This window comes from Anomaloglossus baeobatrachus, unplaced genomic scaffold, assembly GCF_048569485.1.
Source record: "Anomaloglossus baeobatrachus isolate aAnoBae1 unplaced genomic scaffold, aAnoBae1.hap1 Scaffold_4907, whole genome shotgun sequence".
NCBI lineage: Eukaryota > Metazoa > Chordata > Amphibia > Anura > Aromobatidae > Anomaloglossus > Anomaloglossus baeobatrachus.
This window is the reverse complement of record NW_027444258.1, coordinates 1-13,025: the sequence shown is the minus strand read 5'-3', so window position 1 is coordinate 13,025 and position 13,025 is coordinate 1. Positions and strand designations below refer to the sequence as shown.

General features: G+C 49.4%; 1 protein-coding gene across 1 annotated transcript; it reads right to left on the bottom strand.

Moving 5' to 3' along the window:
* Positions 1 to 336: 336 nt before the first annotated feature.
* Positions 337 to 12,489, bottom strand: LOC142281979 (protein phosphatase 1 regulatory subunit 37-like; the record flags this gene model as incomplete). The annotated part of the gene is made up of 3 exons (XM_075332920.1): positions 337 to 2,487; positions 2,576 to 2,671; positions 11,919 to 12,489. Coding segments are annotated over 2 exons (666 nt in total), but the record flags the coding sequence as incomplete, so codon positions are not given.
* Positions 12,490 to 13,025: the final 536 nt, after the last annotated feature.

Here is a 13,025-nt window from a genome sequence, read left to right as displayed (position 1 = left end):
CATTGTAGTGCCCGCTCATCACTAGTTACAAGTACTGAGCACCCGAGCATGGTAGTGCCCGCTCATCACTAGTTACAAGTACTGAGCACCCGAGCATGGTAGTGCCCGCTCATCACTAGTTACGAGTACTGAGCACCCGAGCATGGTAGTGCCCGCTCATCACTAGTTACGAGTACACAGCACCTGAGCGTTTGATATTTGCTGAAAAGCTGGAAATGCCCTTTATCCTGTGCATGCATCTGTACCCACCAGCTATAATAAATGTCAATCTGCCTCAGTTTGGAATAATAATGTTCTCATCTAATGCCGGATGAAGAAAAAAAAAAATCTGCAAAGTTTCAACACAAAACGTGTATTGTGCCGACACAAATCTAAGGACGTAGGCGACATCACGACAATATACTGTGGAGGCCGAACCATCCGGGTGTGTATGCGACTCGTCTGGAGACATGATGGGGCCGGACAGGACAAACCACAGAAGTGCATTATTCATCTTACCTGGCCGGGAATGGAGCAAGTGGGGACACACTCATCCGCTGGCTCCGGAACATTGTATAAAAGAAAAAAAACAAAAACAAAAAAAACCCCACAAAACAAAAAAAACAAAACAAAACAAACACACATTACACAGACATATAACAAAACCAGTGAGCATGGAGAATAATTCAGCCCTGATGGGTGGCATCGCAGCGCGTTGCCCAGTTCTTCATATTCTTCATATAAATTCTCCAATTTGCAAACCAGTCCATGGAACACAATGACACTTTAGCCGCCGCGGTGTTTGCCGAATGCAAAGCCCAAGATGTGACATCGAGTCACTCCTCATATTCCAACGGTGGGAAAAATTCAGAATTTGCAACTAAAAACTCCTCTCCATTTATATATGCTCTCGCATTGGCATGCTGGGAGTTGTAGTTTTGCAAACGGTAGATCTGTCACTGGTTACTTCTGTTCTCCAAAACCTTTTTTTTTCCTTTTTAATTACAAACATAAAAAAAAAAAAATTGACAAAAAAAATAAATAGAAAAAGTAAAAAAAAAAACCAAACAAAACCCCTAAAATCCTAAAAAGTGTAATGAGAAAACATCAGGACGCATTCATGTCGATAGCTGATCCTTCATTGAGGTGTTTTCTCCCGTATTTACAAGGATTCTGGCTAAAACATTACATTTTGTTTCCCCCAAGAATAAAAGGAATGGTGCTGTATTTGTTTTTTTTGTAAAAAATGACCTCACATTCACAGATATATTAAAAGGGACTGTTCAGAGATAGAAAAAAAAATAAAAAAGGACTTCTACTTTGTTCCAAATACAGCGCCACCTGTGGTCATGGGTTACGTCTGGTATTGCAGCCAAATTCCATAGAAGAGAACGTTGTGGAGCTGCAATACCGCGCACAACCTGTAGACAAGTGTGGTGCGGTTTTGTTTTTCTAATTCTGGACAATCCCTTTAAAAGATTCAAGATCCAGGAGGTCGAAGTGTTTTTATTTTCAGGGAATGGGACTGACTGACAACATGGAAAAAAAAGAAAAGAAAAAAGGTGACCAAGACTGTACCAGGGATGGAGGCAAACAAGTAATACAAAGATTTTATCATTGTACATCTGGTGGAGGATGGTGGTTATGGGCCATAGAAAGAGGATGTAGGACAGAACATGCTTTGGGGGTCGAAAGCAAAACCAACCAGAGGATTGTAAGGGGAAAAGTACTAAAAAAAACAAACCTCAAACGAATGGAATAAATAGGAGATTGGTTCCAATAGTCACTGATTCGGCCCTAGTAACATCACATGGCTTGAAGCAGGCAGACCGGATAGTCATTAGTTCGGAAGCTTCCACCCCTATATGCATAAACCCCTATATCACCCTAGAATGTCCCGGCCATAATGATTTTTTTTTGTTTTTGTATTTTTTTAATACAGTCCGCCTGTTTGATTCCCCGGAGGGGGCTATTGTGCCGTGAGTAATGTAGTGAATTCTGTATCCATACGTGTAACTCAAGCAGTGGGATGTTTAGAAGGCTGAAAATCCTTAATATGATGTATAATGTAGACGAATGGACGTTCCGCTGAGTGTGGGCAATCGGGAGGGTCACTTTATTAGTCCGCAGCAGCCCTCAGTTGCAGATTTCCCTAGAACCAGTAACAGTCCAGTGTGTTTTTTCGGAAAAGACCATCCATGTCCCTTTCTCCAGGAAGCGAGATCTGAGAAATGACCCGATCTGGGGAAACGTCAGCGTCGTGAAAGCTTTAGGGTTACTCTGTGCAAATTCCATTACCTGCAGGAACGGGGGATCTGCCCTTATTGCCATCATTTGGGTGGGGAGGAAGCCAAAAATTAGGATCAGTTGAATGTTCTCAAAAGGGAACCCGTTTAATGCGATCCTATAGGGCCCCATTTCTTAAGGCTAGATGAATGGGGAAAGGGGGATGTAAAAAGGATTTAGGGTATGAAGTAAAGGAAACCCAAAGAGCCGGAAGAATCGATCCTACAAGGAAGAAAACAAAGACAAAAATTTACTCAGCACAATGTGAAATCTTTACCGGGAGCCACTGCGAGTCGTGCAGACATGGTACCTTATAGTGTTATCACGTTCAGCGTCGGGTCTGGCTCTGTGGAGGCTTCACGTAATAAATCCTCCAACTCAGTGTCACAATATGTCCCATGAGAATCTGTAAGAAAAAAGCAAAGATGTAGTGAAAATTGCTGATTATAGCATCAGTTACTACTCAATCTCTATTAGCTAGTTATCTGCCCAAGATGGAGAGGATGAGACCTAGCAGACCCAGACCTGTGTCACCAAAATGACCTTTCTCATTGCAACTGGGGCTCTCAAGGTACGTGTCCATGATCAGGACTTACTGTGTCCTGGACGCAGTGGCTCCTGACCTCCGGGGCCACAAGTCTCCTCCGCAGGAGACCGCAGCTGCCCATGATCAGGGTTCAGTGCGCTGCGGTCTTACTCTGTTCTCCCTGCAGAGAACACTCACGTCTCCACAGCAAAGAATTGACATGCTGCGGCTCGGGAAGCTGCACCAAAGAAGGGAATTTTGTTTACTTACCGTAAATTCCTTTTCTTCTAGCTCCTATTGGGAGACCCAGACAATTGGGTGTATAGCTTCTGCCTCCGGAGGCCACACAAAGTATTACACTTTAAAAAGTGTAACCCCTCCCCTCTGCTTATACACCCTCCCGTGGATCACGGGCTCCTCAGTTTTGGTGCAAAAGCAGGAAGGAGAAAACTTATAAATTGGTCTAGGGTAAATTCAATCCGAAGGATGTTCGGAGAACTGAAACCATGAACCAAAACAACAATTCAACATGAACAACATGTGTACACAAAAGAACAACAGCCCGAAGGGAACAGGGGCGGGTGCTGGGTCTCCCAATAGGAGCTAGAAGAAAAGGAATTTACGGTAAGTAAACAAAATTCCCTTTTTCTTTGTCGCTCCATTGGGAGACCCAGACAATTGGGACTTCCAAGAGCAGTCCCTGGGTGGGTAAAAGAATACCTCAATAAAAAGAGCCGAAACGGCCCCCTCTTACAGGTGGGCAACCGCCGCCTGAAGGACTCGCCTACCTAGACTGGCGTCTGCCGAAGCATAGGTATGTACTTGATAGTGCTTCGTGAAAGTGTGCAGACTAGACCACGTAGCTGCATGACACACCTGCTGAGCCGTAGCCCGGTGCCGCAATGCCCAGGACGCACCCACGGCTCTGGTAGAATGGGCTTTCAGCCCTGAAGGAAGTGGAAGCCCAGAAGAACGGTAGGCCTCGAGAATCGGTTCCTTGATCCACAGAGCCAAGGTTGACTTGGAAGCCTGCGAACCCTTACGCTGGCCAGCGACAAGGACAAAGAGCGCATCTGAACGACGCAGGGGCGCCGTGCGAGACACGTAGAGTCGGAGTGCTCTCACCAGATCCAAGGAGTGCAAATCCTTTTCACATTGGTGAATTGGATTAGGGCAAAATGAAGGCAAGGAGATATCCTGATTGAGATGAAAAGGAGATACCACCTTAGGGAGAAAATCCGGGACCGGACGCAGAACCACCTTATCCTGGTGACCCCCCCCCCCCCCCCCCCCCCCCCCCCCACCCCCCCCCCACCCCCCCCCCCCCACCCCCCCCCACCCCCCCCCCCCCCCCCCCCCCCCCCCCCCCCCCCCCCGCCCCCCCCCCCCCCCCACCCACCCCCCCCCCCCCCCCCCCCCCCCCCCCCCCACCCCCCCCCCCCCCCCTCCCCCCCCTTATCCTGGTGAAACACCAGGAAGGGGGCTTTGCATGACAGCGCTGCAAGCTCAGACACTCTCCGGAGTGATGTAACTGCCACTAGGAAGGCCACCTTCTGAGAAAGACGGGAGAGAGAGACATCCCGCAGCGGCTCGAAAGGTGGTTTCTGAAGAGCCGTTAGCACCCTGTTAAGATCCCAGGGTTCCAGCGGACGCTTGTAAGGTGGGACTATGTGGCAAACTCCCTGCAGGAACGTGCGGACCTGCGGAAGCCTGGCTAGGCGCTTTTGAAAAAATACGGAGAGCGCCGATACTTGGCCCTTGAGAGAGCCGAGTGACAAACCCTTGTCCATTCCGGATTGAAGGAATGAAAGAAAAGTGGGTAAGGCAAACGGCCATGGAGGAAAACCGTTATCAGAGCACCAGGATAAGAAGATTTGCCAAGACCTGTAATAGATCTTGGCGGACGTTGGCTTCCTGGCCTGTCTCATGGTGGCAATGACATCCTGAGATAACCCTGAAGACGCTAGGAGCCAGGACTCAATGGCCACACAGTCAGGTTGAGGGCCACAGAATTCAGATGGAAAAACGGGCCTTGTGACAGCAAGTCTGGGCGGTCTGGCAGCGCCCACGGTTGACCCACCGTGAGATGCCACAGATCCGGGTACCACAACCTCCTCGGCCAGTCTGGAGCGACGAGAATGGCGCGACAGCAGTCGGACCTGATCTTGCGTAACACTCTGGGCAGCATCGCCAGAGGAGGAAACACATAAGGCAGTCGAAACTGCGACCAATCCTGAACTAACGCGTCCGCCGCCAGAGCTCTGTGATCCTGAGACCGAGCCATGAATGCCGGGACTTTGTTGTTGTGCCGTGGCGCCATGAGATCGACGTCCGGCGTTCCCCAGCGGCGACAGATCTCTCGAAACACTTCTGGGTGTAGAGACCATTCCCCCGCAGCCATGCCCTGACGACTGAGAAAATCTGCTTCCCAGTTTTCTACGCCCGGGATGTGAACTGCGGAGATGGTGGAGGCTGTGGCTTCCACCCACTGCAGAATCCGCCGGACTTCCTGGAAGGCTTGACGACTGCGAGTGCCGCCTTGGTGGTTGATGTATGCGACGGCAGTGGTGTTGTCCGACTGGATCCGGATCTGCCTGCCCTCCAGCCACCGATGGAAAGCCAATAGGGCTAGATACACTGCCCTTATCTCCAGAACATTGATCTGAAGGGAAGACTCTACCGGAGTCAAGGTTCCCTGAGCCCTGTGGTGGAGAAAAACCGCTCCCCACCCTGACAGGCTCGCGTCCGTGGTGACCACAGCCCAGGTTGGGGGTAGGAAGGATTTTCCCTGCGATAGAGAATTGGGAAGGAGCCACCACTGAAGTGACGTCTTGGTTGCAAGGGAAAGAGAGACGTTCCTGTCGAGGGAAGCCGACCTCCTGTCCCATTTGCGGAGAATGTCCCATTGGAGTGGCCGCAGATGGAATTGCGCGAACGGCACTGCCTCCATCGCTGCCACCATCTTCCCCAGGAAGTGCATGAGGCGCCTCAAGGGGTGTGACTGACCCCGAAGAGGTGATTGCACCCCTGCCTGCAGAGAAAGCTGTTTGTCCCGCGGTAGCTTGACTAACGCTGACTGTGTATGAAACTCCATCCCGAGGTAAGTCAGTGATTGGGTCGGTGTCAACTTGGATTTCGGGAAGTTGATGATCCACCCGAACTGCTGGAGAGTCGCCAGAGCGACGGTAAGGCTGTGTTGACACGCCACCCGAGAAGGTGCCCTGACTAGGAGATCGTCTAAGTAGGGAATCACCGAGTGGCCCTGAGAGTGTAGGACCGCCACAACGGATGCCATGACTTTGGTGAAAACCCGTGGGGCTGTCGCCAGGCCGAAAGGCAATGCCACGAACTGAAGGTGTTCGTCCCCGATGGCGAAACGCAAGAAGCGTTGATGTTCGGGTGCGATCGGCACGTGGAGATAAGCATCCTTGATGTCGATCGATGCTAGGAAGTCTCCTTGTGACATCGAGGCGATGACCGAGCGGAGAGAATCCATCCGAAACCGTCTGGTTCTCACATGTCTGTTGAGTAGTTTGAGGTCCAGAACGGGACGGAATGACCCGTCCTTTTTTGGCACCACGAACAAGTTGGAGTAAAAGCCGCGACCACATTCCTGAAGGGGAACGGGGATCACAACTCCTTCTGTCTTCAGAGCGTCCACTGCCTGAAAAAGTGCGTCGGCCTGAGCGGGGGGCGGAGAGGTTCTGAAGAAACGAGCCGGAGGACGAGAGCTGAACTCTATCCTGTAACCGTGAGACAGAATGTCTCTCACCCATCGGTCTTGAACATGTGGCCACCAGGCGTCGCCAAAGCGGGAGAGCCTGCCACCGACCGAGGATGCGGCTCGGGGATGCCGAGAGTCATGAGGAGGCCGCCTTGGAGGCAGTGCCTCCTGCGGCCTTTTGGGGGCGTGACTTGGACCGCCACGCATAGGAGTTCCTCTGGCCTTTCTCCGGCCTGCTGCCTGTCAGTGGCATCCTTTAGCGATGAGCCATCTGCAACCGATACCACAGATCTAGCCGCCAATCTAGAGACTGGAGGATCCACCTTGGGACATTGAGCCCAACCCTTAACGACTTCAGAGGGGAAGGGGTAACGCGTGTCAGTGAGGCGCTTAGTAAAGCGCTTGTCCGGAACCGCTCTGGGCTTCTGGACAGCGTCTCTGAAGTTAGAGTGATCGAAAAACGCACTACGTGTACGTTTGGGGAACCGAAACTGGTGTTTCTCCTGCTGAGACGCCGACTCCTCTACAGTAGGAGGCGGGGGAGAGAGATCCAACACCTGGTTGATGGACGAGATAAGATCATTCACTAAGGCGTCCCCTTCAGGTGTATCAAGGTTAAGGGCGACGTCAGGGTCAGAGCCCTGAGCTGCGACGTCCGCCTCGTCCTCCAGAGAGTCCTCAAGCTGGGAACCCGAGCAGCGTGAAGAAGTCGGGGAAGATTCCCAGCGAGCCCGCTTAGTCTGTCTAGGACTGTGGTCCGGGCAGGAGTCCTCCACGTGAGACCTAGGGCCCAACCTGGGAGCGCGCTGCGGCACGGACCGAGAGGGGCCTGGAGGCGACGATCCAACAGGGGCCGGGGCCTGTGTAAGGACCGGTCTGGACTGCAAAGCTTCTAGCAGCTTGGCAGACCATTTGTCCATAGACTGAGCCATGGATTGTGAAAGTGACTCAGAGAGTTTCTCAGCAAAAGAGGCGAACTCTGTCCCTGCCGCCTGGACAGGGGGAGCAGGGGGGTCTACATGAGCCGAGGGGCCCACTAGTGACCGAGGCTCCGGCTGAGCAAGCGAAACAGGGGTCGAGCATTGCTCACAGTGAGGGTAGGTGGAACCCGCAGGTAACATAGCCCCACAAGAGGTACAGGCCGCAAAAAAACCCTGTGCCTTAACAGCTTTGCTCCTTGTGGACGACGTGCTGTTGTCTCCTAGGAGAGTGATCACTGAGGGTATATGGGGAAAAAAAGGGTATACAGCCCGACCAAACAGAAATATATATATAAATACGTATCTATTCCGGCACCCTAGGGGGACCAGCACCGGGTGACCGGTGTGGCTTACCGACCGCTAAAAAGCGGAGTGTGTGTCCTCCAGATTCCCTGCCTTAGGTCCCCCGGAGCTGCAGAGCTCTTCACTGAGAATCCTCCACCGGCAGAATGCCAAAAAATGGCTGCCGGAGCTCTCAGGGGAGGAGTGGAGCCGTGGGCGGCGCCAGGAAAGTGCGGGAATCTGGGGTCCCCACAGTGATCAGTGAGGGGGGAGGAAACATACAGGATGCTCCGGCCCTCACATCCGACGTCAGGTCGGCAGTCCCGCCCTTACCCCTGTCAGGCAGGCTCGGGGGCGGGATTTTTGCGACTAGGCCGCGATGAAGCCGGGGACTAAATTTGAGACCGCGCCCGACAAGCAGGCACGGTCGGCGCGGAAGTCCGCCGGCCTTCTCAATTCAGCAGCTGCCGCAGCGTCCGGGAAGAAGGTGCACTCCCTGCACAGTCCCCAATGGGGACACAGAGTACCTTAGAGTTGCAGGGCCCGGTCCCTGAGGTTGAATAGACTCCGGTCCGGCAGATTCCCACAGGGGCTGCGGAGGGAGCACGGTCCCAGTAAATGGATGACCGCTCAGGATCCCACTTCTCCCAGAGCCGCTAAGGGATGGTGAAGGAGACGGCATGAGGCTCCGGCCTTTGTACCCGCAATGGGTACCTCAACCTTAACGACCCATGACGTACTAGATACGTCATGGATCGTGTGCCGGTAAGCTCCGCCCCCTGCCGCCGGCAGGCGGCGGCGAGACGCGCACACAACAGCTGATATGTGTGCCTGCTAGCCGCGGGTGGAATCGCTTCCACCCGCGGCCATTAACCCCTTACATTTCGCTGCCAAAGTCTTGGCAGCGATATGTATATGGGCGCCGCCATGACAGTGATTTACCCCGCCCCCACCGGAAGTCACGTGACATGATCACGTGACTTTCGGCTGTTGCCATGGTAGCACAGGGTCATGTGATGACGCCTGTAGCTAACATGAGTCACTTCCTCTCAATGCCGGAATACAGCCGGCATTGAAAGTGAAGCAGCAAATCTGCAGTTCTCAGCTCTGTAGCTGAGATCTGCAGATAGTGCAGTGCAGAGCGATCGGATTGCTGATCGCAATAGCCCCCTAGGGGGACTAGTAAAATAAAAAAAAAAAAAAAAGTAAAAAAAAGTTTTAAAAAATAAAAAAAAATAAAAAACCTAAAAGTTCAAATCACCCCCCTTTCACCCCATTGAAAATTAAAGGGTTAAAAAAATAAAAAATACACACATATTTGGTATTGCCACGTTCAGAAATGCCCGATCTATCAAAATATAAAATCAATGAATCTGATCAGTAAACGGAGTAGCGGCAAAAAAATTCCAAACGCCAAAATTACGTTTTTTGGTCGCCGCAAATTTTGCGCAAAATGCAATAACAGGCGATCAAAACGTAGCATCTGCGCAAAAATGGTACCGTTAAGAACGTCGGGTCGAGACGCAAAAAATAAGCCATCACTGAGCCTCAGATCCTGAAAAATAAGAACGCTACGGGTTTTGGAAAATGGCGCAAAACGTGCGCCACGTTTTTTGGACAAGCTTGTGAATTTTTTTTAACCCCTTAGATACAAGTAAACCTATCATGTTTGGTGTCTACAAACTCGCACTGACCTGAGGCATCATACCCAAACATCAGTTTTACCATATAGTGAACACTGAATAAAATATCCCAAAAACTATTGTACAATCCCACTTTTTTTGCAATTTTTCCGCACTTGGAATTTTTTTGCCGTTTTCCAGTACACTATATGGTAAAACTTATGGTTTCATTTAAAAGTACAACTCGTCCCGCAAAAAACAAGCCCTCATATGGCAAGATTGATGGAAAAATAAAAAAGTTACGCCTCTCGGAAGAAGGGGAGCAAAAAACAAACGCAAAAACGGAAAGTGCCCGGGGGCTGAAGGGGTTAACAACACCGCCGACGTAGTGGGGTGAGAAGGGAACATGCCGGGGGCCCCGTGGGGGCCCTCTTTTCTTCCAACCGACATAACTAATATGAGAATGCATGAGTGGATGTGTGCCTCCTTCCACACAAAGCATAAAACTGAGGAGCCCGTGATGCACGGGAGGGTGTATAGGCAGAGGGGAGGGGTTACACTTTTTAAAGTGTAATACTTTGTGTGGCCTCCGGAGGCAGAAGCTATACACCCAATTGTCTGGGTCTCCCAATGGAGCGACAAAGAAAGTCAGTTTTCACATCAGGAAAACCAAGCACAGTGGGTATAGGATGTCTAGAAATCCCATCCACTGTGCTTGTACTGTACAACGGAGCGTTTTTTTGACGCAGGAAAATCACTCTGTCCAAAACACTGAACCCTGATCAGGGGCACCCAGGCTTATAGATGCCTCACAATGCACACAAAAAAGTGCTCCCTACAGAACTTTTCCTAACATTCAAAAAGGGACAGAAAATGATATATATCTAATATATATATACACATATACACACACACATTATATATATATATATATATATATATATATATATATATATATATATATATATATATATACATACATATACATAAAGTATATTTATACAGGGTGATCCAAAAGTAGGTGGACAGTGGAAAGTGAAACTGACTCAGTTGCCCTTAGCAACCAATCAGATTCCACTTTTCATTCTTCCCAGACTCTTTGGAAAATGAAAGGTGGAATCTGATTGGTTGCCAAGAGCAACTGAGTCGGTTTCACAGATCCAGTTTTCACAGATAAATCTCCCCCAAATCTGTTTTCTTTTCATAAAAGATAATTGAGATAACCCATAATGGCAAATAATTTAAATACAGATCAAAGAAAATGGATTTTAAAAGCGTATTGGAAATCACTAAATGCTGAAACCGTTAATAACATTTTGCTCTATTTTCTGCCCACCCACTTTTGCACCGCTATAATATATATATATAAGAATAGAGATTTTTTTTATTAATTAATTATTATTATTGTAAACATTCTCCTTTCCTCTTAAAACAAGGTCTCCTCATACAACCAGATCACTAAAAAATTGAGCTGTGCATTGGGAAAAAAGTTATAGCTCTAAGATGCGGACAAGCATTTTAAAAATTGACAGATTAAGAGGGTTTTCTGGTTTCAGAAGAACCTTTTTATCAAAGCTGCAATTTGATTAACCCCCCCCCCCCAAAAAAAAAACTTATTTTCGCTCCCTCCCGGGCGAGTCTCCACCGCTGCTTGCAGTGGATGTTATTTTCTGTGGCACTGACTACACGTCAACAGCACATCATCTAAAAACGGAGTTCAGCGGCTCGTCATTGTCATCTAGACCTGAGCTGAGAAAGCGTTATCGGCTGAAACCGTTAATGTGACGCCAGAACTGCAGACAATAAACAGACACTGGGAGTGGCAGCTGGAGCCGGGGACGTGCGGGGGAAAGGTGGGGGGAATTTGGGGTGTTCCCTCCCGAGAACCTTAACACCACTTTAAGGCGCTAACAGCCTGGTCATCAAGTGGTTAAAATCCAAGGCACAAGAAGGTTCAGAAGGGGTAGATAGAATACTATGGACAAGGTATAGGTATATATCCATATAACACAAATTGAACATTATTGAGACAGCAAACTTCGCTAAATACTAACAGCAATGAGCCAAGTTCTGTGTCATAGTATAGAGCAGCAGATCCGGTGCCCTCAGATACTCTGCTGTGCCTAATGGGTGGTGCACAACAAAGACACCAAGGACAACATCTGCAAGAAGTTTATATGTTCTCCCCGTGTTTGCGTGGGTTTCATCCAGGTTCTCCAATTTCCTCCCACACTCCAAAGACATACTGATAGGGAATTTAGATTGCGAGTCCCAATGGGGACAGTGATGCTGATGGCTGTAAAGCACTGTGGAATTAATGGCGCTATATAAGTGAATATTATTATTCACTTTTGTGTTCTTTATGGTGTCACGCTCCCCCTAGTGCCCTGCAATTTACACAACAGTGTATATCCTAAATTGAATCTTCACATGATCACTCTCCTGACATGTCTGCTGTACTAAATATTCACATAATGGCAAGTCATGGCCTGGAATCTAAGACCCCACACGGCACCCACCCTTGTTATCACAGCATGTTGGTGCCCTTCCAAATTCAGCCTCAAGTCCATTGGCAAGGATCGGACTTCCAGACGTAGCTTCTCCCCTCACTGAAGGTCCTTTATTCTTCTCCTGAACTCCCTTTTCTCCATCCGTACTTGGATTTTCCACCCTTGTGACCAAAAAGACTTTATGGCCTCTACCCGGGCTAGAAACGGCCACTGGAGCCGGCGCACTCTGCACAGGCTGCTCATGAGGCTTTTCATTTGCCTCTTTAATCTCTTCTTCGTCCTCCGTATCAGAGTCAGAATCCTGAGCCGGAGTTTCCGGGGAAGGGGCGACCTCTTCTGCTTCTTGGTTATCTGAATGAGGTTTGCTATTCTCATTGGCAGTGTTCGAGTCCTCAGTAGCATGGCTGATCTCCTCCGGGGCAGTGCTCGTGTCCTCCTCCTCACCAGTGCTGGCAATCTCGGCCATCGATACTGAATGTTGGAGACGTTCTTCTTTCTCTTTGGCCAAGACAAAGTTTCTCCTGCAACCGTTCTGAATTTCGGTCAGCAAAGCCTTCTGTGTTTCGATAAAGCTCTTCACCTGAGAAAATTAGGAAAATAGTCACTAAAAAAGGTAAAGACACAGATGCATTAATTTCTACATATACTAACAAAGCATGGGCCGGTCACTTCAGCATTGGTACCGACATCAAGGGGGCTCATCGCCCAACGCGGAATTGAGTGGCCTCTGCTCCATTTTGGAAAATGAAGGAGAGCTTGTTCAGAAATGAGCACGACCAGACTCATCCAACAAATTCACCCAAATTTTACACCAAAAAAGGGTCTTCAATTACTCCAGAAACGGACTCTAGTTCCCGACTTGCACGCAATTCTTGCAGAGATGCACAGCAGCTGAAAACCTGAGCGAAATCCATTAAGAACCATACGTTGCTTAATGAATTTGCTGCCTGTTACTATGGCATATGGGGCCCAAAATACTTATTTTTTTTTCCCATTCTACTGGACGAGCCACTTTTCATTAGGGTGTCAAAAGGCATCCATTGATCCTCATTGGGATGGTCCTGCCAAGGCCTCCCTCTCTCACCTAGGGAGTTAGCAGGGCTGACATGGTTAACT